At 44.1% G+C, this 19,103-nt stretch overlaps 1 protein-coding gene across 2 annotated transcripts in view; it reads right to left on the bottom strand.

The window, feature by feature from the left end:
- Nucleotides 1-1,588: 1,588 nt before the first annotated feature.
- MORC2 (MORC family CW-type zinc finger 2) overlaps nucleotides 1,589-19,103 on the bottom strand; it is a 55,321-nt gene continuing 37,806 nt past the window's right edge. Inside the window, exons 12-26 of one of the 2 annotated variants that reach the window (XM_075433469.1) lie at nucleotides 18,203-18,288; nucleotides 14,989-15,129; nucleotides 14,313-14,467; nucleotides 14,043-14,171; nucleotides 12,580-12,685; nucleotides 9,561-9,693; nucleotides 9,136-9,210; nucleotides 8,633-9,022; nucleotides 8,082-8,225; nucleotides 7,935-7,989; nucleotides 6,995-7,136; nucleotides 5,908-6,099; nucleotides 5,720-5,813; nucleotides 4,411-4,599; nucleotides 1,589-3,464 (exon numbers count right to left, since the gene is read on the bottom strand). In XM_075433469.1, coding sequence (XP_075289584.1) covers nucleotides 3,396-3,464; nucleotides 4,411-4,599; nucleotides 5,720-5,813; nucleotides 5,908-6,099; nucleotides 6,995-7,136; nucleotides 7,935-7,989; nucleotides 8,082-8,225; nucleotides 8,633-9,022; nucleotides 9,136-9,210; nucleotides 9,561-9,693; nucleotides 12,580-12,685; nucleotides 14,043-14,171; nucleotides 14,313-14,467; nucleotides 14,989-15,129; nucleotides 18,203-18,288 — 2,100 coding nt within the window. In that variant the 3' untranslated portion in view covers nucleotides 1,589-3,395. The remainder of the gene's footprint in view (nucleotides 3,465-4,410; nucleotides 4,600-5,719; nucleotides 5,814-5,907; nucleotides 6,100-6,994; nucleotides 7,137-7,934; nucleotides 7,990-8,081; nucleotides 8,226-8,632; nucleotides 9,023-9,135; nucleotides 9,211-9,560; nucleotides 9,694-12,579; nucleotides 12,686-14,042; nucleotides 14,172-14,312; nucleotides 14,468-14,988; nucleotides 15,130-18,202; nucleotides 18,289-19,103) is intronic. The other variant, XM_075433470.1, reaches the window with a different exon arrangement.

Raw genomic sequence — 19,103 nt, 5'->3', positions numbered from 1 at the left:
GACTCTCAAGTAGATCAAGGTACCCTGGGGCGCGGAGACCAGAAAGACTTTCTTGGCAAAGAAGTTTGCTTTGCCTTTTGGGTAAGGCAGCAACAAAAGTGGAGACCGAGTATGCCCCACTGCATGAGAAAGAATAGCCCTGTAAGGTAGCTGACAGCAAGTGGCACGCCAAAGCCCAGCTAGTCCTCGCTACAGGGCGCATGAATAACTTGCAATAAAAAGGAAATGTTGATACTCTTGCCACGAAAATCAAATCCCAGATCCGATGCTGGTGACGTGGAGTTCAAGCCTCCAATTAAGGAACAGTAGCAATACACAACCCTTCAAAGACATGCAGGCAGGACTGTATCCCTCACCCTGGGAGACAGACCAATTGCCATGAGCTCAGGTGTTCTTCTTCCACTCTGCAACAGAAACTGGGTGAGTCCGTACAAGATGCAGGATCACTGACAGAGACCTTGGGTTCCAGGGTAAGGCTGGCACTTCAGCAATGGAAGCAAGGACCATCATGACCCTGCTGACAGGAGCCCCTCAAGGCTGTGTGCTGCAGCGGACAAAAGGCTGAGACAAAGTTGACCTGGAACAGTAATCATCACAAGACTCAAAAGTTCATGTTAAAAGTTATTTTCCTGCCTCATCATTAAATACATAAATTAGCAACCTTACCAGTAGAAATATGTACGGTACAAAGTATCTAAGTGACAGCTGTGGGAGGAATTTCCAAAACTGATGACTGTAACAATGGGCATAAAGGAGGGACTTATGGTGATCTTACGAAGAGAGGGGATGTTGTACAAAATGCAGCTCATGTACTTCTAGTATTTCTGCAGCAAGAAACAGCTGGAAGCGAAGAGAAAGACTGAGGGAACTGAGCACAGACGTGGTATCGACAGGCTTAAGTGTAGCACGCAGGTCTAACTGCCAAGACTGCAGCAGGTGAGACATTTTCAAGAGGCAGCTGTAACAGCCTCCAAAGCTGCAACAGGGACACCTGTGTTACCTGCAAGCAAAGCATACACTCACTGGAGAGGTGTGCAATGCAGAAAAGTAGTGCAACCTCCACCCTTGAAGATATAAAGAGCTCAGCTGGAAAAGGTCCTGAACAATGTGATACAGCTTTTGAGTACACCTTGCTTGGAGCAGGTTATTTAGATGACGTCCAGATGTCATTTTGTTCCTGTGTTTCCTAAAGGCATTACTAAAACCTGCTGTTACACATAGGTCTACTTAACAAGGTTACAAAACAAAAAAAATCAAATTGAAGCAGGTGCAGAGAAGGATCACCAGGAAAGTTTTGAGAATGAAAACCTTATTTTACTCGCACTTGAAGTTCTTGGCTTGCTTTTCATAGCAAAATGGAAGTTTAAAGAGGACACATGAATTGTACTGATGAAAGTAACTCCATGGAAGAAATGTAACTCAAACAAAAATACTTGGTACAAGATCAAAAAAAAATGAAATGCCATAAAAAAAAAGTTAAAACTGGAAATGAGAAGTTTCCAGAGAACAAAGACTAAGTAACACTTTCCTAATAGGAAAGCAGGGGTAGGGGATCAAACCATGTTAGAAAACTCAAGAAATGTGTAAGAGCTATTTGTCCCACATTGGTATATTCTGGGTGCTATGAACCAAAGCTTGCAAGCAGCATCATCTCTGAACTGTATTTTAATGAAATCTGGTTCTTTAGAATTTCTGCTGGCCGTGTGGAAAGGACAAAGATTTCTTCTTTCACCCTAACACAAAAGTCAGCTTCTACAGAAGGATCACCTTCATCTGAAGCACTAGCATGTCATCACAATTAACAAAACCTCCAATATGTTAAGAAAATCGAGAAGACTGGTGGAGCTTGCTCCTACATTTAAGCAAAGCTGCCCCTCTGTCCAGGAAGGTGTATGGGAGCGGTGGGGATGCTCCTTACCTTCATTTCTACTAGGATGTCCAGGCCCAGATCCTGAATGAAAGCAGTCTCACCATGTGCTGTTACAAGGACCTGGAATGCAGGTAGTAAGCAAAAGTCTCCTCTCTCTCCTGCAGTATGTAGAATTTAGGAGTTCTCCGGGACTATAAACTATTAGTGCTTAAGACTTTCTGTGCAACGGATGTTTAATACGGAAATGTTTTTGCAAAACATGTTACATATTCAGCTGTGAAAAGAACCCCAATGTCTGCTTCACTTCATGTTCCGGAAGGTGGACACCTCTTGGTCACACTGTGTTTCTTCAAATCGCTGTAGGGGATTTCAGTTTTTTGAGCACTGAGTTCATGTACATCTTGTTCTAGTAGACCTAAGAAGCTGGCTAGCCAGTGAACTCAAACCAAGTCACCTTGGCCACAAGTGGTCTGCTAGGAGCTGTAGTACAGCCTCCAGCTGCAAGGACGAGGGAAAGATACTGTCCTTGCTGCTGACCCAGGGCCAGATGTGACTCAGCGATGCAAGGCTTCCAAGGCTCCAAAGTCCAGCACTCTAACAAAATGATCTGGAAGAGCAAGTTGATCAAAGCAACGCAAACCTGAGGGAGTGACAACAGAACAGAGGGGCACTTTATTTTCAGCTGGTCAAGGAGTTCTGCTGCTGTTGCAATTATGTCTCAAAGAAACAGCAGGAAAAGTGTGCAATAAGGTGGCTGCTAGAAAAGAACCCAAACTCCAGCTTTCTCCCTCTGACAATCACAACCCACTGCGAGCAGCTTAGGAGGCCATCCTCTTCTAAAATGATCCTCAGCCTCTGATTATTAGCTTCAGCTGCTTACGGAGAGCTTATATTTGGGAACCTCACTACAATGGCAAGTGCCAATCTCCTAACCCGAACACACACAGAACCGCCACCATTACATCCCCTCCACTCATGTTCACACAGGGACTGTGTTTTGAACTCCACTGCGTAGCTCAAATTCCTGACTTGGCTTTTGCTAGACCAAGTACAGTATTTTTGAAGTCTAAGTCCTGACCTCCTCTTCCATAACTCAAGGCTTATTTTTAAGTTGCTGACAGGTTCTTACTTGAGACAACCTGCTAGGCAGGATGTTCTGGTCTTCCAGGTTTAGTATATGAATATACCCCAGATGCAAAAACGGTGCTCACGCTTTTAGCTCACTAAACACACACAGCAACCCTCCCATCAGATCAGGCACAGTTCCTATTTCTTTTAAAAATAAATATTTATAAACCAAAGGAAGAGATTCAGGGAACTACAATGTTAAAAATTTTCCTGCCAACAGCACAAATGTCTTTTTCACGTAAAGTTACAAGAACAAGTTGTACACCAACACAACAGAAGTACTGTATAAAAACCATCTCTCCTCATCAGCTGCCATAGTCCTCCACTGCAGGAATCCACATCTCCCATCGCAGCAACCAGCCCCTCTGCACTTCTCTAGGACTTGTACTGGGACTGCTCAATCTCCTTTTGTGATCAAGTCCTCGATATATGCATCCAGTTCATCATCTGTATTAATATCAATGTCCTGAAACCAAAGGCACAAGAAATACCAGTGAAAAGCGAATCTTGAAGAACAGTGCAAAAATGGACAAGACAGAGCAGCACAGCATCCTCTGCAACATCTGTCTTGGTCAGCCTTTATGCCCTGGCTCCCAGCACTCTCCAGCTGCTGAAATCTGCTGTGAAAGCACCAGTAGCTTTCCTTGTCAGAGCCGGACGGACAACACCTGGAAACGAGTCAGCACTTAATGCTCAAACAATGCACTCAAGCAACAGATTTAGTGTGCTGTTCAGGGTCAAGTTAGTGTATTTTTATTTTTTTTTTTTTAGCTTTCACACATTTTCCTAATAGGGAGCAACTGTTTCCATCTGCTTTCAGTAGCTTTTCCATTGGGTGGTCTTAATTTTATTTAAAGTAGTTTCTTTATTTAAAGTTTATTTCTTTAAAGCTTTTATTTAAATATATGCTTGCTATTTTTATTTAATATTTAATAGTATAATTAATAGATTTCACCATAACACTTTTTATATTGAGTATTATTTGTTTAGAGGCTTGCATTTCTATACTCAGGGTTCAGAATCTAGCACCACCTTTCTGCCCAAGAATGGGGCAGAAATTCCCTGCAGAACACTGCCAATGCCCAGGGAAATTCTCCAGCAGCCCCATATTTCATAGTAGAAAGCACAAAAGAAATAGAAGCTGTGCACTACATACATGCCATGAAAAATCCATCTGTGAAAATTAACACCCATCAGGACTCCCAAGGCCTGGATCCCAAAAGGTGGGCAGTGACAGCAGCTGCACACTCCGCTGCTCCTGATGGTCTAAGCCCAAGTTGCACCCAATTGAGAAAGAGCTGAAGCGCAGTTAAACGCTAGACTAAAACATCTCAAGGGCCTGGAGGGGCCTGGGTCTACAGAAGGTTGCTACTCGTGGGGCAGCTCTGGGTTTGCACCCCTTCCTCACCCACCTCCTGCACTTTCTGCAGAAGGGCCACGATGTTAGTCCTCAGCTTCTGCAGTTTCTCCTCCGTTTCCTTCAGCTTCCTCTCTGAGTTGCGGAGGCTTTCTTCACAGGCTTTGGCCCGGGCATCGGCACGCGTCTGATATGAATTGCACAGGTTCTGCAGACCTACCTCATACTGTTTGAAATATTCTTTCTGCAGAGGACAACACACAAGAGATGACAAGCTAAGAAGCAGCACTGCGTGTCAAGAAAACCCCAGCACTCACAGCTTATTTTATATATATGGACATACACATATATATATGGACTATAATAGTCCAGCTACTGGCACCCTGTGACGAAACACCACCTGCCTAACATCACACACCTGCATGCCCTGCCCACAGTCATTACCACGCTCACATTTACATTTCTGATTTGCCTACTGCAGGGAGCACAGAAATCACATGGGTTTTCACATTCCTCAAAGACTAGAACTGCAACAAAAGCTGCCCGAATTCAGATCAAGGATGTAGCATGTTTTAAAAAGCCTAAAACCACAGTTATGCTGTAGAAAGATCTGACAGTCTCTACACGCAGTTGGTTTCCTTAGTGTAAAACACCCAGACAGCATAGCTTATTACTGTGAGGTAGGAACACCTACACTTGCAGAAAACTCCAAACAAGGACAACATGTCCTGCAGAAGCAGCAGGACCAGTAACTCAAGCAGACACCTGAACTGACAGTGAGGAAGAGACAAGAGAGACTACAAATATATAGACTGCGAGTGAGGGAGTATGGCACTTTGAAGACTACCAAACAAGCAGTGGCTTTTGTAATTTGGTCATCTGTAGGTGGCTTTTGTCATCTACAGATGCCTCCTGAAAAAGGTCTCCCTTTGTGGTATGTCAGAGAAAAGAAAAGTCAGTACCATTTCTCTACATTTCAGGCTGCATTGGACCTTCCAATACCAGCACGCAGATACTGGTGCAGGTTCATCCCCATGTATGTCTACATCCTATTTCTACAAACCTCTAACCTGGCCTCTTTTTTAAAAGCTTAACAATGGACAAGAAGTTAGGATAGTAGCAGCCAACCGCTTTCCCACACAGATGTATGGTAATTAAAAAAATTCTCAGACAACAACTGTCTAAAGACCCAAGGCATGTTTCAGATGCTCTCATTCTTTTTCTCAGCTATGTTAGTCTGTTAAGGATCCATAAAACCTTTTAAAGAGTGTGATCTTGCATCAACAGGATGCACGCTTGCCAAAAGAATGGAATGTGTGTGGGGAAAAACCCCAAACTTAATTTTCTAGAAATACCGAACTCACCAAGGGAAACGCCAACAAACCTTCTGAGCTCATGGAACTCAGCTCCTTCTTGGAGATAGGAAAATTCGGAGGTAAGAAGTACCGCAAACAATTTCTATACAGGAAAGAAAAACAAAGCCAGAACTGGGAGTTTAAAAGGCTAAAGCAATCAGACTTGCAGCTGCTCGCAAGAACTGCAGTGAACCCACCGAAGGATCTGTACTAGTAAGTCTACTGTTTCATGGCTGCTGCTGGGACCAGTGGTGTCTGGCTCAATTCTGACACAGTCTGAGGTAGAAGGTTCAGCCACAACCACCTCCTCTTCCTGCTGTGTGTCTGGAGCCTCATACTCAGGAGAGGGAGGCTTCATCAACCTCACATCCTCACTGCCTTTCTCTACCCTGAAAAAAAAAATTAAGGGAAAGTCACATATCTTTTTCTACATTGGCATCCTGGTTTCAGCTGGGATAGAGTTAATTCTCTTCCCAGTACCTGCTGTGTTTTGGATTTAGTATAACAAGAATGTTGATAAAACACTGATGGGTTTAGTTGTTGCTAAGAAATGAAGGACTTTTTTCAGTTTCCCATATTCAGCTGATGAGTAGATGTACAAGAGCTGGGAGGGAGCATATCCAGGCAGCTAATCCAAACTGACCAATGGAAATATTCCATACCATAGGCGTCATGCTCAGTATACAAACAGAAGTTGGCCGGGGAGCAGGGAACTGCGAGATCTGTGAATTTTGGGAGTTCTGTGATTGCTGCTTGGGGACAGACTGTGCAATTAGTCATTGTGTAGTGAGAAAAACTGTATTGTGTATCACTTGTTTTGCATATTATTATTATTCTTATCATTCCTTCATTTGCTGTCTTACTAAACTGTCTTTATCTCAACCCATGAGTTTTACTTTCTGTCCATTTCTCCTCCCCATCCTGCTGCAGTGGGGGGAGTAGTGAGCGAGCAGCTGTCCTGTGCTAGTTACTCGCTGCTCGGTTTAATCACAGTTGCTCACACCTGAAACACTGTTAACAGCTTCATCAGAACCTGCACCCAGCTGTCACTCAGACCTCTCGATTACACAACAGCTGCCACAGGAGCATCACATCAAAGCAATGGGCAGACTGTGTGGAGTCTGTCATGCTCCTTCCTTACAAAGCAACTAGACAGACCTGAGCACACGCACGCTCCCTGACATGACAGCAACATATTTGTCTTCAGCATCTCTGGAAATAAAATGGAGTCTTCCTTCTGAAAGCAAAACAGGCATCCATAATCCAGTATCGAGAGATAGTTACCAGCGATCCCTTGGTGTGGTGTCTGTAGGAACATAATCAAACTTCACCTTCCAGCGTACTACATGCTTGCCCATTTCCACAGCTGTGACACGGCCAGTGAACCACTCCTTGTTCACACGCACTTCCACATGCAGCCCTTTATCTGCAAGGAGGACGACAGTAAAGATGTTTGCAAACATTCAGATGCTGGAGAGCACATTCTGCATGATTTCTAGAGAAGACAGCCACCATTAGCAGGCAGCAAACCTAAACCTGTGACAATTCTTTCAGATGATATGTAAACCATAAAAACACTACTGTCACATAGTTCAACTCCTACTTAGAAGCATAATGACGCAAGGAAATTACATGACATTTTTAGACAGCAGGTTTCTCCTGTACTCCGGGCTGTTTGGCATGGGCTTTCCAGGCTCATATTGGCCACTAGGACAATTTTCCACACCTTTCCAGTGGGTTATTTTCCAGACAGATCCTTGGAACAAGCTGAAGAAATGCCTTGCTCTGGCAGAAGGTGCAATATCACCCTGGCTATCATCTTTCCTGGGGGTTTCTTTGTCCCTTTTCTCTCGCAGCAGCGCAGCAGGTCTGGATACAGTCCTCAGCATTTCCCAGCTAACGTAGCTCCACGATCCATTCAGTTAGGAAGGGTGAGCATGACATCAGTTTACATCACACAGTCAAGCATCACACCTGTTAATGTGATGCGGCCCTCAGATTACAGATCTTCCTATGCCACAATTGCCTCTTCTCTAATCAAGGGGTTCCTGGCCAAAATGTTTCATGCGCGTTTGAGTCATCTCGGGGTTTGGGACCCAAATTTATGCTAATTCTTGTTTTAAAAAGCTCATTAATGAAATCACACAGTTAAGCAGTGCGTCTAGTTCTGCAACAGTTCTTTCTGTGTTAGATACCGGAGGCAGTTCAAGGGTTCATGTCTCACCTTTCTGAGCTTTCTTCAGTTCTGCCAGTTCTTCTTCCCCAGCACTGTCTGTGAGCTGTGAGCAGAGAGAGCTCAGATTAGTGCCTTCCCAACAGATTATAAACACTCGACAGACACCTTCTGCTGGGGAAACCAGTGCACTCTCACCTCTACCACCACCTCACTGGAATCCTTCTTTTCTTCCTTCACTGCCACAAATTTGCCCCGTTTTGTCTTCTCCTTCTTGTGCTCCCCCTCCTCCTCAGATCCATCCTCTGTGGTGTTCAAGGTCCTTTTCCGAGTGGTGGAGGCCTGTAAGGAAGCAAATAAGCTCTAGCTATAATTCCAGCACACTACCAACCAAAACCTTCTTTCAGCCAAGTTAAAAAAAAAAATAAAAAAAAATGCTCAGCATCCAGTATTTTATTTGACAGTTAATTAGTTTCTCCAGAAGGTTTTAGCAGGTGCTAAAACAATGATCATGAAAATGCTCACCCTGCCACTCCACGTTCTTTTTGTCTGGGGAAACAGTCTAGTCTAACAGGAAAGATGAAACAAGTCTTCACGAGGGGTGTACAACAGCAACTTAACCGAAGAGTAAAGTAAAAGTTATCTTGTCCCGCACAGGGACTACAGTGCAAATCCCATGCAACAGAGCAAGATGGGCTATGCAGAACAGTAGGTAAAGAACTGACAGTTTTCATCCCATCGAGTCTTACCTGTGGGCATTTGACAGTGGCAGATTTCTTTAGTGCTGGCACCTTAGCAGCTTTTGGACTGGGTGTCTCACGTGAGCTTTTGGGGTTCTGCGGGACAGCAGAGAGTGGTTTCATTGTTGTAGCTGGTTTGGCAAGAGTTTTTAAAGTGCTGTTAGACTTTCCAGCTGTCACAGTGTGCTGGTGTGTCCTGGAAGTGCTGGCCTCTTCCTTGGAGAACATGCTTGCCATTTTGGGAGTGCTGATATTTGGCCAAGCTGAAGAGCTCTTTTTCAGCTGACTGATAGACTTGGGAAGAGGTGTAGGTGGTGGTGGTCTGCTGGGAGCATTCTTGATTACATCAGGTAAAGGAGGAGATCGCGGGCGCTGAGGTCGGTGCTGTGTCTGGGTGTTCTGAAACAAATGAGGGTACAGAGAGAGAACAGATGGAAGAGTCAGGCACTGCTGTTCAGAGCAGCTGAGGATAGCACAGAAGAGTAGCAAGCCTACAGTGGTATCCCATTTACCTCCCCTGCAGGCCGTGCGGTCACTTCCAGAGGCAGTTTCTTTAAGTCAGATGGAGATCGAACTGGAGTGGTTTTCTATTAAAAAAAAAAAAAATCAGAAAGGCTATCTTGAAAAGCTGTCAGGGCCTGCCTTAACCCAGCCCAGCAAATAGTTTTCCAGTTTAAAATCAGCAATTATAAGAAGGTGTGTTCTGTGTCCTTCAAGAGAAATTCCTTCATCTGAACACCAGCAGTCACTCCCATTTTCCTATCAGAAAATGAAATGCAAGCCAAGATGCTTGTTTTCTGTTATTAAAACAACCCTTAACCCTTACAAAAGAGCACAGGTGGCATTAGAGGCTGAGACAGACATGATTCAGCAACAGCCATTTGCACTAGGAGGTCCCTCAAACCCGTTCTGCTTAGTTGGAGACCTCCAAATTCACCTGCAGAGCTTCTAGCTTTTCCTGCTGCTGGCGGATTTTCTCTGTCAGTTGTTTCTGCTTCTCCTGCTGTGATTTCAAGTCTTTCTTCAGAGTTCCCACTGGTACCTTCTGCTTCTGCTCTGCAGCTTCACATCTAGCACGAAGGGAATGCAAGACAACCTCAACAATGACAGCAGAACCTGCGCTGTCTCACACACAGAGCACTGTCCCATATCCCATCCCATATGCGGCAGTTAAGCCACCTCATTTTCTGCTGTAGCCACAATCTCAAAACCAGAGGATTTCTTCTTGGGAAACACATATATCATTTAAGGATCAAACAAAAGCACAGTTGTTAAAAAACAAGCCATTTACACTGCGAATTACCAATTCAGGACCCAGGAGCTAAACAAAGCTTAGGAACAGCTGCGACTGGTTTTCTATACCGTTTCTGTACTTTGGACTTTTACAGCAATTTTCCATCCTATCTGCTTATGTCTCCACATCAATTCCTCTTTTTACAGACTTCCCTTCCATTTAGAAAGGAAATCTTATTACCAGTAACCCATGATTAAGACGTCGTTTACATGAGCCTTTCAAGAGAAGACAGACTTCGCCTTGCCACCTAAGGCCACAAAGATTTCCTTTGCAATATCCCTTAACTATCTGCTTTTCCCATTCTGTTCAACTTACAGCCTACACAACAGTGGCAGGCATAAACACGAGAAAAAGAGAGAAATAAAAGGCTAAAAAGGGCCAGTTGTACATAAACAGCTGGCTGGTCAGTACACTTGTCTTTGTACTAAATTCCATTTCTAACTACTCTCCTGGTCAAGCAGCTCTATTCTACATGCACATGTATGTATGGGGGTCTGAGTGCCAACACCCTGAGTCGACCACCAGTCACAGGGGCCTGAGTGCCACCAGCTGCAGTGATTTCAGGTGTGCACATGAGTGTGTGATTCACAGCAAACGTGGGGCTAGACAAGCCAGTGACAAGGTGGCCTGGGAGCAAGGGGAGAGAGTGTCTAAGCATGAGCTCACAAGAGCTGACTACTGGAGGGACCGGTGAGTCCTGCTCAACTGCTGGAGACGGCTATAGGGGTGCAGGCAGGAAGCACCTGGGAAGAGCAAGGATCCAGATCCGCTACAGGATGGGGAAGGTGCCCAGAGTGACACACTGTGAGGTCTGCAGTGTGTGTTATCTGTGTCCGCGTAAGGAGGTCTGTATTCCTCAATCCCTGGGGCTGCAGGCCTCGTGGCTCATCTTTCCCAGCGCAAGTAACCAGAGGGATGGGATCCAGGGGCCCTATATGGATGTATTTCCACTAGTGGTCCTTCATCCTGGTCAGCCAAGAGGTAAAACAATAAGGCTCCTGGTGTGGTTTGCATGAGTGCTGCACGTGTCCGCCTGTGTTGATCTGTGTGGCTGGATGTGCATCCATGCATGGTCTATCTATGTTTGTGTGTGTGTCTACCAGCAACACATTCCTCAGCCTTGCTACTGCTTCCACCTGGGGGGCTGGAGATGTGGCAGCCTCTTTCTCAGGCGTGCAGATTCGGCCCTGCCCCAGCAGTTGGAGGACATCCTCAGCACAACCACACTCTTCATAGCTCCACACCAGGACACAAATACATGGAGCAACAGGGAAGTTAGCATTGGTATTCTTCCAATGACAAGTGCCAACAGGAAGCAGCCAGAAAAACACTTTCCAAACATCAACACCAACACTTCTTTGTAGCCTTTTCAGCCACAGATGTTAAAATATTTACTCCAACTAAGTTTCCACCTGGATTCATTCCCTTTGTCGTTAAGCACTGAGCCAAGGCACCTGAATTACAGCTGAACAGCATCCCTCCTTGTATAATAAAGACAAGAATCAGCTTCTAGCAGTGTCTCTCTTCAGGGAGAAGCAGCAGCCTACAGCAATCATTTTCCTCATTCAAATAAGTGACTAGATTCTACCTCAATTTTGTAACCATGAAAATGCACCATCGGTAAATGAATAGATGCGTTACCCCCTCAAGTGTGCAAAATTACATTCTTGGGCTCACCACAACTCAAAGGCGTTGCTGCAGTTTGTGTGTCTAGTGGGCTGGTGCTACAGTAAGAATAAAGACAACTGTAAAGCCCCCACTGAACACATTTCTCCCAGTCTGTGCTTGTGACTATTCTTCAATTGCTGTCTATGCTACCTACACTAAAATTAGCACGCATAAACTAAGACTACAATAATTTTTCAAATGGCAGTGCAGAAAAAACCATAAATGAACTTAATTTCACTAAATCACTGGTTGAGGTTGGAGGGGCCTCTGGAGGTCATCTGGTCCAAGCCCCTGCTCAAGCATGGCCACTTGGAACTGGTTGCCCAGGACCATGTCCTGGAATATCTCCAAGGATGGAGACTGCACAACCTTCCTGGGCAACCTGTGCCATGGCTCGGTCACCCTCACAGGGAAAAAGTGTTTCCTGACGTTCAGAGGGAACCTCCTGTGTTCCAGTTTGTGCCCACTGCCTCTGGTCCTGCCACTGGGCACAACTGAGAACAGCCGGGCTCTGTCCTCTTTTCAGCCTGCCTTCAGGTATTTATATACATCAGTGAGATTCCCTGGTGCCTCCTCTGCTCCAGGCCAAACAGCATATACTGGTGCCTAGGGTTGTTCCTCCCCAGAGGCAGGACTTTGCAGTTCTCCTGGCTGAACCTCATGAGGTTCCTGTCGGCCCATTTCTCCAGCCTGCCTGGGTCCCTCTGGATGGTTGCATGACCCTCTGGTGTATCAGCCACTCCTCTGCTTGGTATCATCTACCAGCTTGCTGAGGGCGCACTCTGCAATTTACATACTGCACAAATGCCACCACGTATCAGCTCCAAATACATACATCATCGCTACTTTTTTTACAGACTGCGAGCACAGCTTAAAGGCATAGAATTACTACCTATCCCTCCAATTGTTCTCAAAGAACAGATGACCAGAAAAAAAACAACCATCTGCAGATAAGCCAAGCTGCAGAAAAGTCTTTATATTAACTGATTCTTACCTGTCTTGTTCAGGATCAGGGTTCATAGAGCATACCCAGCTGTCAGGGTAATTCTTCTCCACTGAACTCAGTTGGAATGGGAGAGTCCGCCATTTCAGACATACATCTGTTAGACAAACACTCTGAAAGTCAGAAATCTACAGCCTGAGCCACAAAATCATTTTTTTCCATAGCACTTCTCAAGCCCATTTAATGCCCAAGGACCACACCAATTTCCAAATATATCCAATGACAATAAGACTAGTGGCCAAAAAAAAACCCAAAACAAAACCAGTGAGACAGCCATAGGATATAGTATGTCAATTCCTGTTTCATGCTCACAAAATGGTTGGAGGAAGACCTCAAATCTTGTACAAGACATCCATAACAAGAATCTGATGAAGCCCAGCATCAGCCTATACTACAGCACCTCACACTCACTGCTGCAATGATAGCACATACAAACCAAACTGAACAGCCAGTCCTGAAATCACCGCTCACCTCAGAAGTCAGGCTGTCTCTTAATGATATCAACACAAAACAAGTCAGAGATTTATCCACCAAAAAAAAAAAAATTATAATAATCTAATAAATTTTAGATGAACCAGGAAGACAGATTTGTCTTCCAGAGTATTGCTGGCCTACCAAGAAATCAACAGCTTAAGAAAATAACAAACATGTTTTGCCAAGAAAATGCAAATATTCTTAAATCAGGCTCTGGAATGATGTCAACAGCAGAGAACAAGAATGACAGGAAAGCCCCTCCTCTTTGGGAGGAACTTGGAAAGGACTCAGAAAACCGTTGAGGCAGGAGAGCCTGACAAAGTCATTCCACAAAACTGGCCTCACATGCCTTGTTACGTCCTCATCCCCTAGTCCTGTGGGGAAAATGAGGTCAAGGGAGTTTGGTGTATCTCTAAGAGACAAAGTGGTTGTGCTGGGATCTCCCTTACCCCAGTAAGGGCTTAGCCAGAGCTGTTTAGAATTGCACAGAAGACAACTTGCATTAAATTTGAAAGTCGACTGTAAATGGTACCCTTCCGTGCTCACACCTAGCACCAACTAGCAGGCCAGTGCATCAGAATACAAGTTACTTGGCCACTTTCCATTACCTGTGGGGAAGTTTCAAATCTTATTCTAGTGCTGGGATGGGTGGTTTTGGCCAGTTCCAGTTCATATGACATTTCTAACCCCATTCTCAACACTGTCACTGGCCACACCTGCCCCATTCTGTAAGAGCACCTGAAGAACATCACGGTTAGTAAACTGTATGGGAAAGGAACCTTATAGCAAGATGTCTAAGTGTACCACCAAGTGCAGACAAAAGCAACTCACAGAAGGAGATAAGCCCTAGAAGGGAATAACGATAGCAAAGCTCATCTCAAATCTCCCACCAATTTAGCTACTCCCCAACCGCAGCCAGCAGTCCCTTCCCACTTCCCCAGGGAGGATCAGCCTCCTCATCGCAATCTGGTTGGACGCACCACACTGAATCGTGGTAGGGATCTCCATGGCTCTCCGGCGTTTGTAGCGCAGTTCACTAGATGGAGGCTGGTTCCAGTTCGCTGACAAATAACCAAATTCATCCCAGAACTTGCTGATACCTCTCTGGGCTGGAAAACAAACAGGCCCTCGCTCAGTATGGAGCCATTACCACAAACATCACCACCTGCATTCTAGGCTGCCCTCCTGCTTAGCTGCCTTCCAGCCAAAGTTTCCATTGCTAGCTCCTGGTAATTGTGAAGCTTCATTACCTATAGCAACATCCTTCCAATACTGAGCCAAATGCTCTCCCATGGCCTTCAGCAAGTGTCGATACTCTTTGGCATCAGCGAAGTCTTGTTTATTATGGGTTGGCTCCAGAACCAAATAGGGCACATCCACCACACCTACCACTCCACCACATGCCCTGGAAGAGGGACACACAGTCACAAACATCATTAAACTACCAGATCATTGTTCAGAGAAACAATATTGAAAATAGCAGGTTACACACACACTCACTCACCCACCCGTTCCTGCAGCAGCACAGGTTTTAATTTATCAGCTTTCTAAATCTGACTCGAGCCAGCATGCAAAAAGTAAGATGGGCTCAAATATTGGTAGTTGCTTTCAAGACCTGTTCTCCCTGTCCCTAGAATGAAGCAGTATTGCTACCAGCATTCATCAGTCCCAGTTGCCAGCATTGAGCACAACCACCTCATCCTGCTGCAGGTATGGCCAAGTAACTCTCTATCAAGAACCAGGGAAATACTGGGAAATGTTAAAATGTCAGTTGTCAGAATCCAAACTAAAGGCTGACAAAATGAGTAAGCCTCATGTTTGTGAAGAATGTTTAAGGCAGAACCAGGTTACTGCATAGTCTAAGTTATATGTAGGAACATGCCAGGCTCAAGCAAAAAGATTGCTAAAAAATCTCCAGGAACTCACATGCCACCCTCCAGCTGCGGGCCCACCTTCTCATACATCTTTATCAGCCGACTGCAGTTATAAATGAACATGCCATCCAATTCGCGCTGCTCAATATTCACACCAAAGATAAAATTCAGTTCTTTGGGTTCCTTCAGCGCCCTGTAACAGAACGAAACAGAGCCTCAGAGATGCTGAAAATAAAACTAATCATTTGCTGTCATTAGACAGAGGGTATGGAAATCTAGCTCTTTTGAGCATGACGTGTTTACTAACACCTGTCCTGTAGTCTGCTATTTCTAAAAAACATGAAGCATTTGTTGAATGTGCATTACAACTAAACATGAACGAAATACAAAAACTTTGCAATACGGACACCAATTTAGGCTGGACAGTATTTGTTCAGACAATTTAATTATTCATTTGGATATGTTTTCTCCTCCAAGAATCGAATTCTGGTTTTTATTTCAGATCTGCTTGTTCAAAAAAATTACAGTTAAATAGTTTTATGAAAGTACTGTTAGGTACAGGTTGGTCCTCTCCAACGCTATTTTGGTTTGTATTTTCTAGATGTAGATCTCTATGCTAGATAAAGCACGGAAGTTAAGATTTTAATCCAAAACTACATTCTTGATATTCAGATTCTGTGAAAGTTCTCATAATTAGAAGTTTTACAATGCTATTACTCTAAGTTTGAAATCTGGAAGAGACAATACAGAGCCCAAGCACAGCTTTTTTTCTGGAAATGACAGGATAGCAATTTGCCTGATTTCCACTTTATCTGTGCAGCAGATGACTTCAACAGAAGTTGGTTTAAAGTATGTTTGTGAGCACATACGGATTGCTGAATCTGAATCTTTGAGTATCAGGAATTGTATCTCCTGCGATGCAGAAGGCCTCGAGAGATTTAGAACTCTGTGTTATAAATCAAACAACATCCTCATGTTCACAAACAGAACTATTGCTCTTTAACAGACTAAATTGAATATGTTCCACAGCTTCCATGAAATACCTGCTGAAGATTTTTCATTTCATTTTCATTCCATTTTTAGAAATGACCTCTTGACTGTTTACTAATACCAGATATTACAAGAACTTCAGCTGTGCATGAGTGAGCACTGCACAATAATAATCTCCAGATATAAGATGTAAGTCTGTCTTAATGGTCAAGCATCTCACAATACATCCCTGAAATAGATTCATTCCATATTAATTTCCTGTTTAAAGCCATCCTCTTCCCCACAGAGATGCACAGGTACCCTGTAACAAACCTTCCTTTAAATCAGAGATTCTAAAATAAGTTACTAGGAAAACACCTGGAATAGCAGCTTTCAGTAATTTCATATTTAAACCTTTGCCAAGAGGTGTTTTAAACACTGCCAGCATAGAAGCTGGGCTAGAACGTTACCCTTTTGGTCTCGGCTCATCCAGGTGGACAACTGTGATTTGAGAGCATAAGTAGGTGTGGCAAAATACCCAGGTCAGGGATTAATTTTCTTTTTATAACTTCTGAAAAAGGATGTAGGGCCTTACATCTCAAGTAACAACATACACTCACCTATAAAATAGGAAGGGCATCTCCTCATTTTTATCAGAAAGAACAGGAAGTCAAATTCTCATCCAGACCATGGAAAATTAAGTGGTGGGACAAAAGCCCAGGATTTTACTACTAGGACTTTAGTATCTGTCCTATCAACTGGATTTATCATCTGACCTTACAGAGGTTTTAGAAACCAGAAAGCGTTTCTTTCTTTGATGCACCTAGCACCAGAGAAACAGCAGGAAACTGTCCCAGGACATTCTCTGTAACTCATGAAATTTCTGAGAGGCTACAGAAATTGTTTTGTACAGAAGGTTTCCTATTATACACATTTTTCAGGAATTTCTTCTCTTTTCTGGATAAAGTACAAGATTATGGAAAAGTCCAACCCTCTGAACTGTCTCTGATCACCGGTGACAAATGCAGTGACATAGGGAAAGTCATATGCCTGCCCAGAGCTGGCTGAGCACCCAGCATCTCTTGCCCAGGAGCACACATGGCTGAGTCTGTACAGAAATCCGGACTTATCCTCTGCTGTTGGTTAGCCATCACATACATCTGTTCTCCTCATCATCACATATTTGAAACCCGGCTAGAAATAACCTTTTGACATAAGCACAATTGAGGTATTCTTCCAAACCAGCTGGTTTACATTTTGTGGCCTACAAACTTTCAGAAAGAACTACTGAAGAAAAGTTGGCATCTCTCATTTCCAACTTGTCAATAAAAGGCACAGAGAAGCTATTTTCAAACAAACTGGTAGTGTCCAAGTTCTCTGATTGTTGTTCAGCTTTTCAAAAGTATTTTACCCATTGGCAGGAAGGCCAGAAGACCATCGACAAAATTTTACTTCATGCACTAATGTCATCAAAACCAAGAATTAAAAGACAAGCTGTACATGGAAAAGTACATGGAAGCTGAAGAAAACAGCTTCTCCCAAGAGTTTCAGCATTCTTCAGATCACAGATCTAGCACTTTTAAATTAAAGCTGTATTTATTATTTATTTATTTTTAGCATCTTAAGATGCCTTAGATCCATCTCTAGCAACAAGTCTGGGATAGTTCTGACCTAAGCAGCCATGTAAACTAGCATGCAAACAACCAAGTGAGAACGGAGACTTGGTATATACAAATCTCTAACTTTCTCAGACTCAGCATTTGTTTCAAGAGCATTTCCTTGTGGTTATGACTTCATTTGTGAAATGCATATGAGAAATTTGAAAAAAACCTGTATGCAAAGAGTGAAATATTCCTGTGAGTAAATCGGTAGAGAAGGTGATTGCCTTGGGATTTTACAATACTGGCTATAACAGAACTCAGCAAGTTTTCAGGGAACATCTCTACAACTCTAAATGCCATTTCACTGTAATTCGCTAACATTCGTTTGCGTCCCTGAATCTTATCTGCAAATGAAAAAGCAAAAGAGTGAAAAAAGCTGATGTGCAAACCAGGTAAAACGTCTACACAAAACAAGCGAAATCCCAACATTTCTTTCAGCAAGTAAGAGGGGAATAGCAGAAGCAACCAGAATAGCAAACTCAGTCCCCCCGGTTTAACAGCCAGGGCATACAGGACACCCAGATATTGAAGCCTGGAGCTGAACTGCTCCCTGCACTACACAAAGTAAGAGAGACATCCGGGCATGTGGACTGAACAGCCTGGGAAAATCAGAGCTTTGAACCACCTTGCACTCACCGCTGCTTTGCATCCTTGATCCTCTTCTTGACATCAGCCTCCCGGCGCATGGTTATTGCAGAGTTTTGGACCTGACGTAGCATCACCTGCAAACAGGAATCGCACTGCAGTACTGCTGATGTGACATTCATGAAATTAACTCACTTTTATGATTTTCTCCTCCTTCAAGATCTCAGAAATGTTTTAAATGTAAAGAATTCACAAACGGTGGAGGGTGACAGTCAGCACACCTTTACATTTAGGGCAGCACTTGCTGCTGCGTTCTTTAAGCAGCTACACAGTTGCTTGGAAGAAAATATCTAAACGTAACTAAACTTCTAAGGTAACTAAAACCAGAGGGTAATGGAGGCACAGGGAAACAGCTGAAGTACTTGGATACTGTTGTTTCCATCAAATGCCAATAGGAAGTACAGTGATTTTAAGCTGGCTCACCTGGCACCCCTGCAAGCCCTCCTCCTGCCCAGCAGTGGGCTGGGTCTCAGCCTTGCTGCCATCAAGAGCCACAGCCCTGCTTTGTGGAAGCAAACAGCCCGTCTCCACAAGCTCCTGCCCAAATGCTTCAGAGCCAGCTGTGCAGGCAGGACGGGGAACAGACGAAAAGCATCCAATTTTACTTCTGTTCAAATACCTCACGTTCCCCTGTCCTCTTCTGCAGAGGCTGACATCAAACAAAATGCCTAGGGGCTGGGGATTGCCTTCCCACTCAGGATATATCAGAGGTTGTGGGCAGAGGAATGTCAGCACGTTTCCCACTTGGGCTGGAAACCACATGTAGATGTTGCAGTACGTCCAGTGGTGATGAGATTGTAACACTGCCTGAACACTGCTGGCAACTCACCGCCGACTAAAGTCGCCACCTGCTTAACCTACACATTTGGTGACACCATTGGGTGCCGATCAG

The sequence above is a fragment of the Opisthocomus hoazin genome, chromosome 12 (genome assembly GCF_030867145.1).
Source record: "Opisthocomus hoazin isolate bOpiHoa1 chromosome 12, bOpiHoa1.hap1, whole genome shotgun sequence".
Classification (NCBI taxonomy): domain Eukaryota; kingdom Metazoa; phylum Chordata; class Aves; order Opisthocomiformes; family Opisthocomidae; genus Opisthocomus; species Opisthocomus hoazin.
Note: the sequence above shows the minus strand (reverse complement) of the source record. Positions and strands in the feature narration are given on the sequence as shown.